At 41.5% G+C, this 22714-nt stretch overlaps 1 protein-coding gene across 1 annotated transcript; it reads left to right on the top strand.

Moving 5' to 3' along the window:
- Positions 1-17128: 17128 nt before the first annotated feature.
- LOC135478113 (COMM domain-containing protein 3-like) lies at positions 17129-21949 on the top strand. The gene is made up of 7 exons (XM_064758384.1): positions 17129-17274; positions 18103-18214; positions 19001-19064; positions 19841-19875; positions 20947-21007; positions 21615-21671; positions 21836-21949. Exons 1-7 carry the CDS (start codon positions 17136-17138, stop codon positions 21947-21949), a joined length of 582 nt encoding a protein of 193 aa, XP_064614454.1. The 5' UTR covers positions 17129-17135.
- Positions 21950-22714: the final 765 nt, after the last annotated feature.

The raw sequence follows: 22714 nt of genomic DNA on the forward strand, positions 1-22714 counted from the left end.
TCGTGAGTGGTGGATATTTCTTTGCAAGTAGCATTCCCGGTCTGAAGATTTCTCTCGCATTTTTGTTTGTATAATACCGCTAATTTCATTATAAGCATGACCACAAAACTAAGCTGAGGATCCGGAGTTTCAGACAAAACTGCACAATTTTTCAGACATACGACGACCAGATGTCATTAGGTATGTGTACGTATATTGTGTCTTCTTGTGCCAGGGCGAGTCCATACCGCCAATATGGTACCGCCACTGAAGTACCATGCCGAGGACATCAGGCATGACACACCACTCAGTCACATTATACTGACACCGGGCCAGCTAGAACTGTTTCCGTGCCCTAACCTCTCAGTGCCAAGCGCCAAGAGAGGCAGCCACAAGTGTCATACTTAAAAATTTGGGGATGACCCGACCGGGGTTTAAGCACAGGTCTACCCATGTCCAGGGGGACGCTCCAACCACTACACCACTGAGGTGATCACTTGCCGAGTGGAATTGCACATTTGCTACACGAGAGAAGAGTAGATTGTGTGAAAACTGCAATCTGGGAAAGTGAGTTTCACCAGCAATGAGTGAGTTGTGTGATAATTGTCATCTGGAAAAGTGAGTCATACCAAAGCGCAGTGGGTAGTGTGATAATTGTCATCTGGAAAAGTGAGTCACACCAAAGCGCATTGGTTTGTGTTATAATTGTAATCTGGAAAAGTGAGCCACGCCAAAGCAATTATGAGCTACGTTTATTACTTTATTTGGAACAATTCGTTTTGCGCAGGATATTTTGAATTATCATTCAGATAAACGCTGAAAATAAATATCGTATGGTTCATGAATGAGCTAAACATGGTGACGAAGTTTCGTCAGAAAGTATATCTATTTTATATAAAACAAGATGTCATCGGGAAAGATACACAGAAATCTGTTTATTTATTTATTGGACTGATTAGTTCATGTAATTGACAGTAATCAGTTTTATAAATGGAGGTAGATTGCTCCTTCAGGTACAGCACACCCACCTAGGTAGAACCCACTCCGTCAAGTACATACACCCATTAACGTAGAGCGCACTTCGCCAGGCGCAGCACACCCATCCAAGTAGATTGCACTCCGCCAGGTAGAGCGCACTCCGACAGGTACAGCACACCCATCCACGTAAATCACACTCTACCAGCTAGAGCGCACTCTATCAGGTACAGCACACCAATCTAGGTAGAGCCTACTCCGTCAAGTACATACGCTCATTAAGGTAGAGCGCACTTGGCCAGGTACAGCACACCCATCCACGTAGAATGCACTCTCCCAGGTAGAGCGCACTCCGTGAGGTACAGCACACCCATCCACGTAGATCACACTCTGCCAAGTAGAGCACACTCTATAAGGTACAGCACACCCATCCAGGTAGAGCGCACTCCGTCAAGTACACATACCCATCCAGGTAGAGCGCCCTCCTCCGGATAAAGAAAATCCGATGGACACAGCACATTCTGCCAGGTAAAGACAATCCGTCAGATACAGCGCATTCTGCCAGGTAAAGACAATCCGACAAACAGCGTGCCAGGTAAAGACAATGCGACAGACACGGCGCATTTTGCCAAATAAAAGACAATCCGACATACACTCCGCCAGGTAAAACACACTATGTTATTCACTTCCATATATGGCATGCACAAGACATTGAAAATCCCGAGTGTCTTGTATTTGTACCAGGTCCTTAACAGTCCATACAGAGCATCTTGAAGATCATGACTTTAGACTGCGTCTTGTCCCTCGTCAGAGCGACCAGGTGGCCCTTCACTGTAGAGACGGTAAGACTGACAGCTTCCATCCCCACGGTAGCTTGGTGCTTGAGGGTGCCGGTGTACGTATCCCACACTCTAATGGTCTGATCGACGGAGCCCGTCACCAGGAGATCCCCGCCTCGGGAAAACGTCATGGCCGTCACCTGCAGAAAATCGTCAGTCAGGCATAAACATTTGAGATTTAGCTAAGGTTTGGATCTTTTAACTGGTTTTTAGGTCAATCTACATGTGTTTTACTCTATTTATTGTCTCTTACTTTAATCATTTTCTCGCCACGATGCGACCTTAAGCTTTAAATATTCACTAGTTCATTCAATCACACGTGTGCCTGTGATACAGGTTATTCAAATTCTGGCCCTATGTGAATCGCATAAAAGTGATTTAGATAATGTGATTTACATGTAAGAGAATAAGATAAACCCATCAAGATGTATAAATGATTCAGACACAAGTGATTCAAACGTTAACAACTATTAATAACAGGGATGCAAAATTTAACAACCTATGAGAATCAAGGAAATCGATAAATATGCACAACTTATATATCGATTCAAGTACTCTTCGAATCTGATCAAAACTTTAACGAGACGAGCCTGCGCACAAACTTTGATTATTCAGAGCCGTTATTGGTGCACAGAAAACAGACAGACGGACTGTCTCTATTTAATATCTTTCGCTATTTGCGAAAGCTAGGGTTAAAATATACTTAACTAAAGAACGGTCAAGTAAGTTCAACACGTGTTGCGTGGTTTTACCACCAGGTGGAAATGATATATTGACAATCCTGCTCAGGGGGATGTTCATGTCGTTCTACATGGAATACCTAACTGGAGAAACCAAATGGAGCTAAGGCTAATACACTTCTGAATATTGGGGGCCGATTGGACAAAGTGATCGTAAGCCTACGTTGATTGTAAATCATGAAGATCTCGATTGTAGTCTTAGCTTACACTTGACACTCTCTTGAACGAAGGCATCATAAGGTACGATAGTTGTGGTTTACGATCAGAAAATACAGTCGAGTCTAGCTGTTGTAAATATTTACAATCGTCCTGATCGTAGCTTACAATTTCTTTTTGCAAGCGCGCAACGTATTTTTCTTTATCAATTATAAACTCAGTTGTGGGGTCTACAGTCGATTGTAGCTACAGGGCTCAGGCCCTGTAAGATTCTAGCTAAAGACGGAATTGTTACGTTGGCATCATTAGGAAAGCCTGTCTTTTGAGTTTTGGCTTTAATACCGGTGCTTGTCAATGTAAACACAAGGACATAAGACAACTGAGAATGAATTATTATGGCTTAACGCCACATATTGCATGCCGGTCGTGGCGAGCAAAGACGGGCACAACACGAGAGCCCTGCTACGAATGTCACTTTTTTATGATCAGTGTTTAAAAAAAACAGGATGTACATGAGCTATGTAATCAGATGTAACCTTATGAAATACATACGGAATTAGCATGCTTGTGGAGAATGTCGAAGTTCCCCACATCTCTTGATATTTGCTTAGGCGTCTTCAGTTTCCAGACGACGACGAATCCTTCCGTATCGGCTGTCGCTAAGAGTTTACCATCTTCGGATTTTGCCACAGCAATCACTGGGCTAGTTTGAGTTCCGGAGTCATTGAGATGAGAGTGGATTACATACGAGTGGTATAAGCTATTCGCCTTACAGTCCAAAGATGTGCTGCCAGGACCTGCGAGATTTTGGTTGATATCCCAACAAAAGGCCTCTCCATTTTTACCAACAAGAATCACAGAGCCGTATAGCACCTCGGCACAGTAAGTCGGTATGTCAAACTTTGCCTTTGTGCCTTTTTGGAGAGCCTTCTGTCCCTTAGTACACGAAATAAGCGGATCTTCAGGACGTTTTACGTCGATGGCTTGAACAGCCCGAGAGGTCACGTTTTCCATGCCCTTTGTTCTTATAGTCAGAACTAAGAAGTTATCATCCTCGGTTAACAGCATCTTATCGATATTAAGTCCCCTGCCATGGCCAACCCGTGAAGACCTGAGAACGGTGAGGCGTTCCAAGCTGTACAACAGTAACTTCAAACATTTGTCTCTGTACTGAAGTGCAACTACTGTCATTGAATTTGAGGTTAAGCAAAAATCCACCACATCGGATACTACGGGAGTTCTCACGGTTTCCCCACTTTCATATTGCCATAGCCTTAAGCTCCCTTTTGTCGTACGACCCACCACATATTTCTCCCGATGTCCAAACCCAATTTTCAGAGTTCCTTCCCCTGATATACGAGCCGACATTGATCTTACATGCTGGCCACTACTTAATAGCCAGACCTTTGGAGGCGTCTCTTCCGATGACGTCACTACATGCAAATCCTTTTGGCAGATAAGTAACCCGTTGACGTCATTTTCGTCTACCAAAGCGTAGTCTTCCAGGTCCTTTGCGTTGGCGGGCTTTTTCAACTTCGGTTCAGGGTTTATCAAGCTTGGCTGAGAGAAGCATTTCAAAGTCCTGTCTTCAGACAACACGTAAATCATCGATTCACCTTGAAGGTATATCTCAGTGATACCCTCCGTTTGGGATTGGATGCTTCTTGTGAGAAACAATGTACCTTTATAAAAGTCGATTTTCCACACCAGTACCTCTCCACCCGCGTGTCCCGTTATGACGTGACCACCACTGTCAGTGATACATACGCATCCCGCTGACTTCGTGTTTTCCAGGCCACTGGTAAACAGTCCTGCTTCTTTTTCCACGTTGTACAAAACCGCCTCTCGCTTGTTTGACACTGATATTGCAAGCTTGCAATATCCGTTATATGCAAGAGCAGACATTTTTTCCTTCTACCGAGTCAGATTTAACCAACTGTGCTTTCCATTTGGAAAACTTCCTTGAGACTATAACAATTTCACTATTTTGACACGCTACCAACACTGTATTTGGATCTTGGTGGCATCCAATAATCATCTTGCTTCCTCTCACTTGACTTGGCAGCACAATTTGAAACGCCCTCCTCCCATCTTCCCATACGATCAGTACGCCCCTTGATTTATCTCCCTTTAAGGCATTATCTCCTGATCCATGGCACGTGACAATGTGACCGGTGCTGAGAACTCTCATTCCTGAAATCTCTTGCTTTGTGCTCATTTCAACATAGTTAGAAGAATGTATTAAATTAGGCTGTTTCTTTTCCGCCTCTTCGTTGAGGTATTGTCTTTCCGGAACATCAAATATTTTATTGTTACTGGCCAAAACGAATCTCAAAGAGTGTCTTCCGAAACGGAATTGTTCATAAAAGCTGAGATTACTGAAGGATAAATGCTGGTCTGTGTCTGCGAAGTCCGCGGGTAAAAAACGAGATTCAAGCTCGAAGCCTCCCGCGGAGAATATGGTCACGCGGAGAGCTTTCTCCGTCAAAATCAAGGCTTTCAGTTTAAAACGATTTATTTCCAAGATTTCTGCTGCCTTGAAATGTCCGTCGATCTGGTTGATGGTAAAGGCAATCCGCCTTTCTTTGAGGTCTATAACCTGAAGGTGAGTACCATGTGAATGGTCGCTCGGACAAAGTCCTAGCGCAAACCTCCCGATTTCGTTAAATCCAATCAGATTAGTAGGACCTCCTATCTGCCAAACTGCAGAGGAGCCGGAGTTAACAGGAAAGCACGCAAAGACTGGGGCTAGGACTGGTTTCTGCTGTTCTCTGAACCAGAGACTGGACTGATGACATAACTGAGCGATCGAGGAATCCTCCTGGCCCAAGGTCTGAAGCCTACCCAGGAATTGTACACCAAGCTGAAGGATGTCCCCTTGAATCAGAACGTGCGCTTGCCTGATGCATTCCGCAACAATCTGAATGACAGGATCCTTGACAACGGATAGCACTCGACTGAATTCGTGTAAAACTTCTGCCACGGAAAAGGCCTGGATTCGAGCGACCAGGTAATACAAGTTACACAAGCAATTTGTCCTGAGGGAATCAATTTGTCCCGAATAGAGGAGGTGGTAGCTGAGGGCTCGAAGCTTACGGCGGTTGTCCTTCGTTAAGGGTTGAGGAGTAACTTGGCGGTTGGCATTTTTCACAAGAAGGTTGCGCTTGTTTAGCTTTATTGTCTTGTATACACCATTCTCTGCAAGAAATACCTGAGCCAGGTCGTTGTGTAGACGAGGTAAGAGCTCATCGGAAACATACCTCTTTCTCGCAGCTTGGATAAATTGTCGGTGGTACCAGTAAAACGTGGTTTTACCGTCGGTCTGGCGCTCTACGATGTAATCACCGATCTCGTGTTTTATTCGCGTCCAAAACAGATGTGGGACACGAACTATCCCTTGTACAGGAGGATCGTGATACACGAAAATTTCATTGACAACCTCGTCATTGCAACTTAAAGTGTCTTTTAGTTCTAACTCGGTTAATCCATTCTGACTGACGGTGAGATAACCCAGGGCATAAGCCACTAGTTTGGCCCCATACATTCTTTCTATTCTGCCAAAAAGACGTTCTATTGCATCCCCAACGTCCAGCTGCAGCTCAATTTCCGTCGGTTTTGTGTGTGACTTCCAGTTACAAGCGTCATCTACAAGCATCTTCAGCAGAAGCGGTAAAGGTGTCCTTTGCGAGAAGCAGGTTCGCAAAAGATATACTTGTTCCGTGGTTAAAGTGCGCTGCTTTGCCTCCATATACATACCGACAATAGCTAGACATGAGTTAATCGTCAGCGGCAGAACTTTGATGTAACTGGATTCGTCCGTGAACAACTCCCTGGCAGAGTTGTACAGTCCGAACATACCAGGGAGAAAGGAAACCACTATATACACGTCACTGGGTGGTTCCACGGGTATCCATTGGAGACGATGCGCGCCATCTGCCGACGTCAGTTGATCAATGCTGTCGAGAACAATAAACAAGGGTCTGTGCCGGGCATGCTCTAAGGAGACTTTGTTCAGAAGATCGTGGAAGTATCGTACTAGCGAAGGAATTTCTAGGAGAGGTTGTTCGCTTATGGGTATATCATAGGCCAGGCAGATTTGTCTACAAATGCTACAGAGGGTGTGATGCAGTGAGGAGGAATCCGGGGACGTTCCCAGGAATCTAACTACTCGGACACAGCTTTTACCCAGCCACTCTGGGGCAGTCTTAGCGATATTGGCCATGAGGGCCGTTTTGCCCGATCCTGATTCAGCACTGACTATCACGGGAACTCTTTTCTTAGATTCCACAAATGCCTTCACCATAATCATTTCGACTTCACGACCGTAAAATATTTTGCACTTCGTCTGACAGAAGTTAGCGTGATGGAGAACTTCATCTTTAAGATCCCTGATTTTTTGGGGTGCCATGGCGTGGTGTTTAATCCAGGAATCGTGTTTCAACTGTATGATTGTCTGAATGCGCTTTAAAAATGCAGTGCAAAACGATTGAAGATATCTTGATTGTTCCACATGAGCGGATCCGTTCATGCCATCCTCAAACCATCGTACTTTGAATGGAATAATATTGTCAGGTTTTAACGCTGATTTGATCTTTTCATTCCACAAATGATCCCGTAATACTTTTGCATCTTCGTCTAGTTCTCTATCACCGGTTTCGGACGCCAGAAAATCTAGAAATAACAAGAGAAGAAAACATAAAAATGATGCAAATATCAAATGAAAGAGCGAGAAAAGTTATTTGCAAATATAGTTTATATTACTATTTTAGAGTTGAAAAAATTTTGTATGCTGGGCGTTTGGGACCACCTCTTGATTTTTATCATCTTTGCATAATAATGTTTTCAAAAAGGATGTGATGCATGTCCATTAAATTTATTTCAATGTAAATTTGTTGTTTAATATCCAGACGCGTGCCTTAATCTAAATTTTGAACATATACAGTGTAAATATGATTGTAACACAGTTTGAACATATCTATAGAACCCATATTTACTAGCTAACATTTCAAACTCTTTCACCTCAACTTGATGTAATTTGTATGTTCTTTTTATGTTTTCATTTTTATGACGAAAATGATTCCGATCTTTATTGCTTTGAAACATAAAGCTTATATCAGACTCTCGGACAATATTTCTTCCGCACACTACACACGTACACAGGAAAACGAATAAAACATATATCCTTGAGTACGGTTATAAATTATTAAATGGAAAAAACTCCAGGTTCTCAACAGTATATTCCTTTATTTTAAAACCCTGCCACTAGCGTGGTGACATCTCCAGCCTGATATTGAAAAGATATGGTGTTATAATCCTAACAGAAGTTCTTTAATACGAAACAACAATTAAAGAACTTTACCGTACACCGACTACGCAAAACTTACCCGTAAACTGAGAAGACAATGGGTTTTCCAAGTCCGTGTCAAGTCCTGAGAGGGCCCGGTGAAAACAAACCACGTCCTCTGCTCCGGACGCCATTGCTTTGGTGATCTCCATCTCCGTCACTAAAAATGGAAAAAAATGGAAGAACATGTGATTTATTTTCAACACCTAAATCTGCTTAATTTAAAAAGCTACTCTTTCAGAGACGAAGTCATTCACAGCTTCAATATGATGAAACTTTGCGTTTTGCTAAATTCAATAGATACTTTAACTTTTTGCGTTTTTCTTGGTTTCTGAAAATGGTTTGGAAAATAACAGGAGTAGCTATAGCAGAAACTGTAGCAAGGACACTAGCTTTAGCAGTAACAGTGGTTGTAGCAGTAACGCTATAGCGGTAGAAGTAACAGTAACTGTAGCAGTAACAGTAACAGTTGCAGTAGCTGTGATAGTAGCCGTAATTTTAACACTCTAATAACAATTTCGTCTCACCGGACATTGTAAGGTTCTTGAAAGTTTTTTCGGAAAGCAACCCCTGTGCATGCGCGGCTTTCGCAGTCTGCTTGAACAGCCTCTGTAGTCTCTGTAACTCTAAATTCCATCCCTTCTGATCTTCAATCCTATTAGATCGCACTTGGTCACGTGTGTCGCCGAAGTATGGAAAATATGTGTTGATAGGCTAATATTCGGAGAAGAAAAGAATATCCAAATAAGTCGACGTAGCTTGAGTAAACTTATTGTGATAGAACCTACATATATACCTTTTCAGCATTGGCATTGTGAAGGAGGGGGGGGGGGTCCAGAGTACTCACTTAATTTGTAATTACAAAAAAAAATATTTGAACAATAGGCCACAAAGTCTAATTGACTTCAGGAAGTAAACGAAGGAAACATGTACAATATGACCCGTCAAAAAAGTCAGTCAGCTTTTTTTTGATTATGTTTACGACAACATGGACGCGTCAAAAAAGCTTCACAAAAATATACTTGAAACAGATGGAGAAAATTGAGATGAACATGTGTGAGTTTAAGAAGTCTCTGGAGGGAAGAGGTGTCATTTATGCAGAACATGCGGAACCTGGATGACGTAAGTAGGCGGTAGGGCGTTATCGTCTCTCAGGTACCACTTTCGGAAGAGTTCCCTGTTATCCAGCGTGAGGTCCTCTGCAGTCTTACACAGACCCTCAAATTCATCCGTTTCGATTTCGTACGGAATTGGTCGAAATCCGTAACGATCACCCACAAAACACTGCAAATTGACAAAGTGTAGGCCCTATATGAATATCAGAGAGATGAATTACGTATACATGCAGAGTGGTTCGTCCTCTGCCAGTTTTTGATATTATTACCTCTTTAAACTGAAGCATATACAGGCTCTGAATTAAGAATGCAAAACAATTCGAATTGGACAGATCGGATATGGATAGGCCCTATAGGTTGAGAGAGATCAGTGATATCTGTTTATAGATGTATAGTGAGCTGGGCATGAACTAGTGGTAAGATGCTTGCGTTTTAATTGCCTTGGACAAAGAATTGGTAGATTCCCCCTTTCTCACTGTCCGTGGGTCCATGGTAACAATAAGCGGTCGACTACAATCGCATGACCGTTTGCGTGTTCGATGAAAAATACTTGACTTCCACCAATATGATGTATGTATCTGTACCTCACAAGGGTGAAATTTCGTCAGAGATTTGCCACAGGCTGCTTCCTGGTTTATGCCGGGCACTCCGGTTTCCTGCACCCATGAAACTAACCGCTATGGTATAAGTGAAAAATTTTTGAGTATTTTTGGTGGTACGCAACATTCAAATAAATAAATAAATAAGTATTAATGTACTCAAAAGATATGCCCCCTTACCACGAAGCTAGGCCCGAAGGAGACCCTGCGACAATTGTCTATCTCCGCGAGACACAACCTCTCAGTAAGATGATCGTTCGTGGCCTCGTCCGTGATTCCCCATCTCATGTCCACCAAGTGAAACTCCAAACCCAGCCAGTTACAAAAGTTCTTCAGCAGTGGATAAGCCGTCTTCAGGATCGTGTTGCGTTCTTCTTTGAAATCTGAAGGAAAGGCACAGAAATGATAGTTATCACACGAAGTCATAGCGACATAACAACGGAGTGACGTTCCTTTGTGACGCCACCATTTTACAGCATAACTGGGAAAATCGTCTGTTCATCATGGTGCTACACTCAAAAAGAATGTCTGTTACCTGAGTGATGCTAGACTGTTTTCTGTGATTTCTGTTGAAAAAAAACACACACATTCTATAAATTCAAGATAATCATTCTAATAGACTAACATGGTATTATGTTGAATATGACACAATATGGGGTTACAATAACATTCTAGCATCACTCAGACAACAGGCTTTCTGTTTTTTGGAGCGTAGAGAAATTCGGCGAGTTATATTGCTGATTCATGTCCTCCGTTTATTCCCTAAAGCAGCATTTAGTGTCGAACTGGCCTTCCATCTTCATAAGCACACAAACACAATGACTGTGAATATAAGCGGCCCAGAATGTCTCTACCTTGAGATAAAATGTATCAAACATTTTGTTGTGTTGTATTACCGGTGCCCCAGCAATTAACACAGTTATTTCGTTATTTGGAATTTACATAAAGTACACGTATGTCTAAAATTGACTGTGACCACTCCAGGTTTCGAACCAGCGAATCCAGGGACCTAATGTCAAAATCCGAGAAAAAACGAAAAATAAAAATCCATACCTAAAAACGTAGAGCTGATGAAAACTCGGACAATGTTGCTGGACCTGGGAGGCAAATTGTCAAGGCAACCAGAAAATACCCTCTCATCCTCTTCTGTCAGCTGATGAGCTTCTGCAGAAAAAACACATCGATATCATTGTTTTTTTAACGGTCTTTTTCCACACGTTTATTACATAGTTCTAAACTAATACTCGGGCTACCTTACTTGCCCCATAATGCTAGCCGCCGTTGTCACTGTTTATGCCTTATTATTGAGTTCATAACACATAATCACTTTCTCTGTTCACAGTTGTAATACAACAAAAAAGAACTGCTCACTTCCCGCCAACTTCCCATGACATACGTGATTTTACGTTGGTCCCATTACTCTCCTGTGTTGAAGGTATTTAAGTAACCATTAAACGATGGAGTGACTGTTATCAGTTGTCATATATGTGAAATATTCTTCAGTACGGCATAACGCAGCAGTTGAATAAATAAATACTTTAATGGCGCTCGGGGGTTTGCACAGCGTTTGTAAATCTGTCAGATAAGTTTTCGGGACTTTTGGGGTTTGGGGAAAACGGTTCATCGCACTGAATTGGAAATTGATACACGGCTTCACCATAACAAAGATCAAATTCAAATTTGGCCAAAATAAGTTGTAATGGACTTTTAATAGTTTTTCCGGATACAAAATTAAGACCGTTTCTGTTCTGTTTAGGGTTTTTACATAACCATTATCCTAAAGTAAGACATCTGCACGTAATACATCCCATATTGCCATAGCCATGGTAGAAAGAGCACGATACGTTTTCAACTATGTCCAACAGACCTTTGCTTGATTCAAAACGCAAAATGATCAAAATGTATATACCTTTCCGTCGGTTTTGGTAACACGTCTCTTACTTTAAACCTGGAAAGAAGAAGCAAAATAAGAAATTATGCTGAAATTAACTCTCAGAGCATGTGTTCAGAAAGGCCTGCGCCTCATGTGAGTTAATTTGGTTTTCTATTAGATATGTACCTCTACAGTTTTCTATTAGATGTGTACCTCTACTGTTTTCTATTAGATATGTACCTCTGCTGTTTTCTATTTGACATGTAGGCCTATGTACCTCTACTGTTATGTATTTGCCACACACTGAACAGCAAACACCTAATTCTACACGCAAACCAAAATGGCATAACGCTTGGGATCTTCATTTGATCGCTTCGTGCAACCGTGCCATCGCTTCGTGCCCCAGTGCCATCCTTCCATCGCTCCAACATGCATAGTCGGGCGATACTACGATGAATCTATGACACGACGACGGCCTTGACAGGCAGGTATTATTTCAGGGACGGATCATAACCCACAGCCATCAATGGAGTTAGGAATGCCTCGTTCAGACACAAATCATAACCCACAGCCATCAATGGGGTTAGGAATGCCTCGTTCAGACACAAATCATAACCCACAGCCATCAATGGAGTTAGGAATGCCCCGTTCAGGGACGGATCATAACCCACAGCCATCAATGGGGTTAGGAATGCCTCGTTCAGGCACGAATCATAACCCACAGCCATCAGTGGAGTTAGGAATGCCCCGTTCAGGCACGAATCATAACCCACAGCCATCAATGGGGTTAGGAATGCCCCGTTCAGGGACGGATCATAACCCACAGTCATCAATGGAGTTAGGAATGCCTCGTTCAGACACAAATCATAACCCACAGCCATCAATGGGGTTAGGAATGCCTCGTTCAGACACAAATCATAACCCACAGCCATCAATGGAGTTAGGAATGCCTCGTTCAGGGACGGATCATAACCCACAGCCATCAATGGAGTTAGGAATGCCTTGTTCAGGCACGAATCATAACACGTGGCCACCATTGTAGTGTCGGGAATGCGTTATTCCGCCACGAGTCATAACCAAATCACCACTGGGGCTTCCGTGGCCGAGGGGATTAGCACGTGAGCAAGGCCCAATGACTCAGGAGCCTCTCACCAATGCGGTCGCTGCGAGTTTCCTGCTCTTGCTGACTTCCTCTCCAGCCGTATGAGGGAACGTCTTCCAGCAGCCTGCGGATGGTCGTGTGTTTTTCCGGGCTCTGTGCGGTTTCCTCCCACCATGATACTGCTGGCCGTCGTATAAGTGAAAAATTCTTGTGTACGGCGTAAAACACCAATCGACTAAATAAATAAATAAATAAATAAATAAATAAACCACAGCTACTACCCAGAGACAAGTCGATTTAAAAAGAGTTTGGCTTTTTCGACCACATGTATAGTAATTAAGATTTATACATCTGCTTACCTGGTATTTCCTTGCCGACTGTCAGACTTTGTTGGATTAAGTATATTGTCCGGGATCTTTAAGAAATCTTTGTCTTTTGAAGGACCAAGATATTTGTGCAGAAGATCCCTGTTCACAAGAGACAGGTTTGACAGTCGGCTTAACCTGGGACTCGCCGATTGCCGACCTTCCTTCAAATGCCTGTCCAACAACTGCGTCACTTTCTGATTGGATACTCTCGATCCACCGACAACATGCTTAGATTTCAGTGGCTGACGTGACGTACTGTGTTTCCGCTGACAAGAAGACCAATCCGCGGATATTCCAATAATTGGTTTGCTGATTTTCTCTGCGGTCAAATGAATTACACATGCTTAACGGATGTGCTCTGTTGGGGGTAATACAGTATTAAAGCGTTCTTTAGGTGAGTGAGTGAGTGCTTGGGGTTTAACGTTGTACTTAACAATTTTTTAGTAATAATACGACGAAGGAATCCTTGGAGTGCATGTAATGTGCCCCCTTGCTGCGGGATAGATTTCCACCGATCTTTTATCTTGTGCTGCTTTACTGAGACGCCTTACCGAAGGCAACTAAGCCATCCCGCCCGAGGTAGTTTAGGGATTCACGTCATTTAGAAAACGATATATTTCATCGCAATAATTCAAACCGAATTACCTGTTACAACGAATTTATGGGTTGAGAGGACATGTGAAGACCTGGGGGAAACAATGTGAAGGCTCAACAATGGAGATTTCACAAACCATTCGTTGTGGCCAAGCATCAGGAAAATTACACCGCTCATGCAACACCATTTGCAAAGAGATTTCTATAACACTATAAATATTTAGGCACAAACCCGACCGTAAGCTATACACAAAGCCGAGATCAATAGCAAAGTATTTAAATACGGAGATAAGTATTTTTCCCCACATCACCGCTGTCCTCCTTCAGGTTTGGTTTTTGGGAATGTTCTCCTCGCTTAATACATAACCAATTCATTTTTTTTTAAATTGTTTCTAGGTATTCCCCATAATGGACTTAAAATTTGCAAGAATTTGTCTCTCGCGATGTGAGGGAGTTGAGTGGCGGCTCCTTACCTGCTTAACCTCACCTGAGCTGTGCTTTGACAGTCGATCTGCACCCCCAGGTGAAACACCCTCCCAGCGCCTCTGTGCAAATGACACTACTCGATAATTAATCAAAACTAATGGCCCCGATAGGGTAAGTACTCACTCCGTATCACGTCAAGCTGCCTGTTTCCTTCAGTCTCCGTCAATGGGGTAATGGTGATCTGTAACGGTGCACATCACAGGTATAAGTACCTGTCACGTGATAACTCCATGACGTAAATCCGAAAACAGCGATGTTTATTTATTGCTTTGTTTATTTTATTGGTGTTTTACGCCGTTACAAAGAATATCCTTTATTCCACCGTGAAAGCTGATACTTGGTGTCCTGTATCTGTCTACTTATTTAAACTAGGAAATATTACCTTAATCAACCAGTCGAACAACAGGTATAAAACGACCATGCATTAGGCTATGTGCTAATATTATTAGTATTATTAGTAATGTAATTATTAATATTAATATTACTGGAGCCAAGTAAGTAATCCAGTAAACATTATATGATGAAAATTTAAAATAGGGCTGATTCAGTGGTACATACTCATGTATTTGAAAGTTTTGTGGTGTTCATGGTAAAGGGATATTGTGTAAGTCTTTTATCACAATATTAAGGCAATGCAAATTATTGCAACGAATATCCTACTGAACAGCATCAGATGATATAGCCCAGGCGAATTTACCAGTTCAGTCCGATCACTGGAAACACCATCCTCTCTGCTGGCTCTAGTGTTTAGGCTCTTTTGAGATAACCTCCGTTTCAGTATCCTCAGCGATTCTGCCATGATGATAGAGTTGTCTCCTCATTCATTTTTGAAAATCATATTGGCCGGAAAACTGTATAAAAGCACGAGACAAGAATCAGGGGCGTAGGACAACAGACGGGAGCATGTTGTGATGACGAGAAGTAAAGAAGCCGCATTTTTAAGAAAAACTATTTGATGACGTCATTTATCCACTAACCCAATCATGAACAGAACATTAACAACATTAACATTAACATTAACAATATATAAATATTTGTTTACAGTTCATACACTTGAACCTACCTGTTGTCGTTGGCGCACACAGGCATTACATTCGCTGCAAGCCTTTCTCGCCGTTTCTCTCACTGACGTGGGCATTTCAAGATCGGCAAGTCAACAGGACATATATACATGTAATCCCGTGTTCGGAGTCCGTCGCTTTGGGGACATTGCGTCAAAGGTGTTTCTGTTATTCAGCTTATTAAGATCAATGCCTTCCCAAAATGACACACCACCAGAACATACATCGGCCATAAAAAATTCTTCAAGGGACAAGCAAAGTATACTCAGACTTTGAACATTCAAACTTAAGTATTCACGAACAGGGTAAAACTAAGTCCGACTGTTCGTGAGATGTGAACGAAGTCTAGACTTGTTCGCGTAGAACGTACGCTGGTCACGGTTACAGTATGTTCACAAGAAAGTTTACCGCCAGAGGTGTGGAAACAAGGATTTTCCGAAGCATAAGTGAGCCTTGCAATCAAAGAATTATTTTATTAATTCTCAACGAATAAGTTAATCGGCTTTATTCTGCGTGTTTTCTTGAATACCTGCCAATTAACGGTGCCCATACCTGCAGATGTATAACGTAGAGGCCTGTACTCACATGTGGTATTAACAGTTTTCATATATCCTGTGTATGAACTGAAATGTATTTAGACCTAGGCGCACGTGTGTGGCTCAACTGATCTGACGATGTACTAGTTGTACCTAGCAGTACACAGCCACTGATCCGCTCGGTACGTTAGTCCATTGCTAAATCCGGTATCAGCTCCACTCGTGGAGCTAATCTAGGCAAAGCTATTTTGCGTGATTTGAGCTACGAATTTTTAATTCATTATGTTAAACACGAAGCACTGAATTTAAAGGAGGAAAGAATGTATCGTAAACGAAATGGCCTCTATGTAATACCCGTACCATGTGGTCGACAAGCCCTACCCTTAACGCAAAAATAAATCTTCATCTGTTTCTGTCGTGTTGCAGAATTTTTCCCTTTTCAAACTGGAGGTCAAGACAACTTTTCACATATGAGACCGTATGTTTATTTCTTTGCTCATTTTTTACCACTAAAATTGATAGAAAATCTCAAAAAAAAAAAGAGTGAAATAAAATATGCCTGTGCATTACCATTATTGTGCCTATAGTGTAAATGCCATAATGGTTTGTTTGTTTTTTTTTTATCTCTCCGCTGCCGGTCCGATGGTATGTTGTTGGTCGAACAGCATGGATATAATCTGGTTGGGTACCGTCCGAGATGGCTCTGACATTATGTACGGCCATTTTGTTCGGCCATGGGTGGTCCCAAACCAACGACAGAGTGCGCTCCAACCTAAGACAGTTGCCGTGGCATCGTGCCACGGCATTTGAGAAAAATTATCCATCAAAGACGTCTCCACACCTGAAGTTTGCAGACAATTAGATTCCTTATCTTTTCGTCTGTTGATGTATCGTAAGCATAAGGTCAGTCTGTTATTTCCTAGGTCGCATAAGTCCAAGATTCCTTCATGATACCCAAAGCTAAACGACTGTACTGACAGCCTCAACATATTTGACAAGGGAAGGTAACTGAATCAGGTTTTTAAATGGAGCGCGCTCTGCCGCTGATTTGGGGCCATCCTTGGCCGAACAAAATTTTGCCAAATCTAACGTCAGAGCAATCTCAGACTACTACCACGTATAGGCCTATATCCACATTTTAAGAATATATTAATATACTTAGGTAAAACAATAAATGAACGAAAAAGAAACGTATATAAACCCGAGCCAAAAGGAAAAAAGATGAGATATATTACCACCCCCCCCCCCCCCCACCAAAAAAAAAATCCCCGTCAGAGATTTGAACTCGTACCTATACATAGGTTGTCAAACGTACGAGTTATTGGTATCAGACTCGTACAATTTGTCAGTCTCCGATTCAACAACAACATGGAGTTGTCATCAAATGTTCTGGAGAATTTGTCCGTAGCTGGAGATTCGGCTCACATTCCAGACAAACAATTTAGTCGTCTTGTAACGAAAGCTTGCGAGGGTGTTTTAGAAAATGAGCACAGGAACGACATAGAAGGTAATCTATCACAGTGAACTACTCACGCCCCCTAAATCGACCACGATATCTGGATCCCCAATAATGACCGCCTAATTTACCTTTCTCACATGACTTTCTAGGGTTGTATTACAGTATATTCACGAGTGTGTATGTCTCCCAGCCCCCGCCCCCTCACCCCCCCCCCCCCCTCTCTCTCTCTGCAAAAAACAACAGAGAGTGGAGAGCGGGGAGAAAGCTAGGATGGCCGCAAGGGTTTGCTGTATTTAACAAATTAACAGATGTTAATGTATTAGCCACAATTGCTCTGCCAGTTACTGAACTAATGTATGCACAGATACTATTCTTGCGTATGCTAAGCGAAATCTTTCAGTTTAAGCCAGGCCTTTATACATGTGCACTCAGTGTGAAGCAGAAACACATATTTTCCACTTATGGCCGCCTGACCAATTGTCACCGCCCGCTCACCTGATCAGGTCACAGGCCAGCATGTTGTCATCTTCATAATTCACGAATCTCCAAGTTCAGTATGATAGTAAACATGTATCTTATCACTTTTGCAGCTGGTCCATACAATACACTGAATGGAAGTTTTTCCTAGTTTGTTTTTTTTTTTCAGGTGAGGGAGAGGGAGATACTATATTTCCTTCCTAGTGATCTACAGGAGATAAAAAGATTGTAGGCAATGATCTTGTTTCACCTAGAGTGCAATGTTATCAAAATATTCATATCAGCACATCCAGTAACGTTGATCACACATTTGAGCGTTTCAGCTCATAAAGCTAAAATTTTAACTGAACCCAACCCACATCAAACTTTCATCATTTTGCTGTTTCAATTTATCTTCAGGTGATGAAGCATTCAAAGACATTGACAAGGCTGTGTTAAAGGAGGCTTACAGTGGCTTGGTAACCTTGGTGATTGAGGCAGCCAAGCATGACGTGGATACATCAAGTATGGGGTTAGTTACTTGTTAATGAATTATCTTGGTAAATATGCATGTAGATGTGCTGCTTACATGTATATGTGGACATACAGTTGATAAAGGCAAACGTGTGAGAGAGCTGTGGACAAATTGTTAACCATGGTTTTCTTCCAGTCACTATATTTGGGGTCTTGGGGGCGATAAACAGTTACTGATGACCGGTAGGCCGTTTAAGGACCACCTGTCTTACACTAGGCTGTATGATTTGTATATCTGTGTTTCAGAGTGGGAAAGTTCATCAGTGACCTGTCAGAGGTAGTAGGCCTTCTGGTTTCCTCCTCCTGTAAAACGGACTGCCATATTATAGTACATATAAGTGAAATAAATAAATAATGCATTTGCTGAATAATGATTGTGAGATGTTTAGAAGATGACCACACTACCAAAACTGAGCCTTAGAAAGAGTATATCCAAGTATCCCGTAATGATAATACGTTTACATTTCATTATGGATAACACAAAAATGTGGCTTCAGATTTATGGAAAACAGCAGACATCCATGTTTAGTATCTTTTTAATTTGTCACATTACAAAATGACCCTAGTTTTTCTGGTAGGGATCATTGCAGTCTTTTCATATCTCTTTAAGCAGGGGTTTGCCTGGCATCTATAGAGGCTTGATCCAGTAAAAATCATGCTTAATCAGTGCTGACTTTCTTTCAATGCACAGGCAACATACATGTATAACGATGCCTTATGTTGCTGAAAAGGAAGAGTGTTAATCATATAACTGGTGATCATATTTCTCGCTTTTTTGCTTCAGTTCTGTGTTAGAAGAGTGCAAATTTACGTCTGACAGAATTGATACAATTAATAAAATATATCAGGTGAGTCAAGCTTGTTTATAAAGATAGCAGATTTTCTTTCTGTGGTTTAAATGGGATATTAGGAGGATTAGGGAATCTCCAAATGGACTGTTGTGTATACTTGGACATTTGTATTATTCTCTATTTTTGTAATACAAAGGTTACTTCCCTTTTCAAGGATTTACCTCCCTTGGCTGAAGGTGCTGGTCGTTTATTACTGTATTGAACCATATGGGGCGATGGAAAATATAGTCGTTTTTGCAGTGCACAGAAGCAAATTCCAATGGTTCAAAAGTAATTAACATCACAAGAAATTTTACAAGTGGATTAATAGTCACAGTTGATCACTGTGATTGTTCAAATTCCGTCACACCAGTCTTTCCAAATGCTGACAGCATTGGATGGTTGAACTGATACCTGCCGTCAATACATTATGGAAACACGGAATAGTTTATGTTAGAAAACTGAAAATAAAGTTTTAATTTTTTTAGTGATGTATTACCCAGACCTACGAATTTAAGTGATGATATCACCCTGGCACACCCAATGCACTCCTGAAACAAAAGCCAGGTGTGCTAATAGCACACACCTGACTTAATCAAGAGTCTGGATAAAAATGAGTGTAGGTGTGAAAAGCCCACTCCTAGTCTTTTACAAGTTGTGTGATTATCACACACCTACTCAAAAGCAAAAGGAAGGCCTGATTTCTTCTTAGCTCCCTACACGTACGTCAGAGACATCAAACTAGATAGAATATACTTATGTTGATGTACTATTGGTGAATTATTTCATTTCAGACAAGAAAACCATATTTACAAATGTTACTTGGTCGGTGAGTATATCTTAAAACTACCATAATTGCCATTGATGTTAATATATACTACAACCTTACCGGCCCTTGACCAATGTGGTTGCCTATAGATGTGTTAGAATCCAGGCCTCATTGATTTAGCCACAGCTCCGGGTTTGTTAGTTATGCGGTGAATATTGGCGAGCTCCACCAGACTGTAGTTGACATCCTCTGCCAATTAACTTGACCATTCTTCTGCTGTTAAGTGAAATGTTCTGAAGTGTGGCATAAGAATCCCATTGGAATAAAACAAATACACACATTCAGTGAGATAGGGGAATGTTTTAAATACAAGCAGGGTTTTTTCTGAAGTAAAACAAGCATTGAAGATGACATGCAGAAACCAGATAGCACTTGAAATTATGGTAAATTGACAGTCACTGTTTAACATATCAAAGTATCAGTGACGAAAGATAGAGCAGTCATATACTAAGAGCAGTTTATTGTGTGATGCTGGCATCTGTGATAAAAATTGTACATAGCTTCATGGCATTTGTGATTAGAAAGTTAATACATTTGCGCAATTTTACTTATTTATTTATTTGTTTATTTGATTGGTGTTTTACACCGTACACACGAATATTTCACTTATACAATGGCGGCCAGCATTATAGTGGGAGGAAACCGGGCAGAGCCCGGGGGAAACCCACAGCCATCTGCAGGTTGCTGACAGACCTTCTCATTTACAGCCGGAGAAGAAGCCAGCATGAGCTGGACTTGAATTCTCTGTGACCGCATTGGTGAGATACTCTTGGGTAATTACGCTGTGCTAGTGCGCTAACCAACTGAGCCACGGAGGCCCCCAGTTTTACTTAGAAACGGTTCCCTGATACACATGTAGTATTAAAAGCAAGGCCTCAGTTATGCAAAAATGAAAGTATCAATCATTTGTTATTTCAGAAGCCGATCAAGTGTGTCAGGATCTGAAGTAACAAAATGATGATGATGTAGGGCTTGTGTTGAATAACGCAGATGAGAGAGTTTTGTGCAAAGAGATTTTTAAGTAGGACATCTAAGAAAAAATGTTCTGATTTCTTTATTCTCTTTGTATAGTATAGGTACAGCTTTACCCCATATTGTGGACTGCAAGTGGAGACTGGACTATTATATCAAGGTAGGTCACCTTTGTTTGTTTTACTTTAATGCCACTGTGGCCTTTCACATTTTGTGTCAGAAATTTAGATCTGTTTACATCCATGTGCATTCGCCAGTGAAGGTGATGTCTTGTAAGTCATTTGGCCCTTCATCATCAAGTTGTGTTCACTGTCTTCAAATCCAACATGTTCGAATCATTCTTGACCTTGTCTTTCTCATCTGAACTTTTACTCTGTAAAATGAAACCATCAGTTGCATGAACTCATATGAAAGAAACAATGAATGTCATATTGCAAAGGCTGTGGTCATCTTATGGTGAAGTATGAAGACTGTTACTTAAGATCAGTGATACTGGACATGAGGAAATAGGCCAAGCCTTGATTGTCCAGCTACTGGTATTATTATCCCATGACCAGGTGAGGTGTCAGCTCTGGTGCTAGGTGTCCACTCCTTTGTCCACTCTGGTGTTTCAGTCAAGCAGCATGATCAACATCATCATTTTGGAAACATGTTCAATGTGAGAAGACAATAATGTTATGGAATAATGCCGGCAAAGACATATATTCAAACTAAACCACAAAATTTATCTTCTTGCCTCTTTTGTGTTTTTTTTTTTTTGGTTTTAGAATAACCACTTAGAGAAGGTAAATGAGCCAGTGTACCTGATTGCACTCAAAGTGCAGGTAAGCTCTGTATAAAACTGTATAATATTGCATTCACACTCACAAATCTTTTGTTAATACATTTGTGTAAATAACTTGATTACCAAATAACTTATGGGAAAGCATGTGAAGTTTTGTGAAGGTGACCCCGGATTTTGTAAAGGTGGCCCCTGTTTCCCCTGAAGGTGGCCCCTATTTTTGCAAAGGTGGCCGCTGATTATGCAGAGGTGGTCCCTGATTTTTTGAAGGTTACCCCTGATTTGTTTATCATGTTGAGTGAAAGAGAAACGAGTAGTTAGGAAAAGAGTGACAATGACAAACCTTCCATAGAGTCTAGGCCAGACTGCTTTGCAAGCCTCAGTCATATTTACACCGTCCACCATAAATGACAACACAATGTTAGTTCTTGTGATATCTTACCAAGACCGATGACCACTTTTAATATACATACATCCACTCTGATTTGCTCTACTCTTAAAAGTGAAAACCATTGTAGAAGTGAAAAAATCAACAATCAAATACTCAATAGGTAGTATACTTACAGTGTACATACATGTATATCATGATACTGTATGAAATGTGGGACTTAGTGACTGAAGGGGTTGGTACGCCAGCACACCAAAATGATCCAGGAGAATTCCACTGATGCAGTTGCTGTGAGTTCAAATCCAGCTCATGCTGACTTCCTCTCCTGCCATATGACGGAATGCTTGCCGGCAACCTGCGGATGGTTGTGGGCTTCCCCCGGGCTCTGCCCGTTTTCTTCCGATCATAATGTTGGACGCTGTCATATAAGTGAAATATTCTTGAGTAGGACGTAAAACGCCAATCAAATAAATTAAAGAAATAAATTTGTGCAGTGAATTGTGTAATAAAGCTTTCTGGGTCTTTTTTAATCTCCCTTTGGATGTATTGTTTGGATTGCAAATGTCTGGGAGTAGCGTGCTGTAGACATAGCTACATGTACATGCACATTAAAGGTCATAATTACCACCATATGGCTGAAAAATTACCAATATGGCGTTAAGCCATAGTCATTTACTACCATGGTGTGTAATGCATTT

The sequence above is a fragment of the Liolophura sinensis genome, chromosome 11, assembly GCF_032854445.1.
Source record: "Liolophura sinensis isolate JHLJ2023 chromosome 11, CUHK_Ljap_v2, whole genome shotgun sequence".
In the NCBI taxonomy this organism is placed as follows: domain Eukaryota; kingdom Metazoa; phylum Mollusca; class Polyplacophora; order Chitonida; family Chitonidae; genus Liolophura; species Liolophura sinensis.

Bases quoted from the DNA above. Each gene is read 5' to 3' on its own strand.
- LOC135478113 (XM_064758384.1), top strand. From the start codon at position 17,136: ATGGAGTTGTCATCAAATGTTCTGGAGAATTTGTCCGTAGCTGGAGAT. The intron at 17,275-18,102 runs GTAATCTATCAC...ATTTATCTTCAG, and splicing joins GCACAGGAACGACATAGAAG to GTGATGAAGCATTCAAAGAC. The intron at 19,876-20,946 runs GTGAGTATATCT...CTCTTTGTATAG, and splicing joins TTACAAATGTTACTTGGTCG to TATAGGTACAGCTTTACCCC.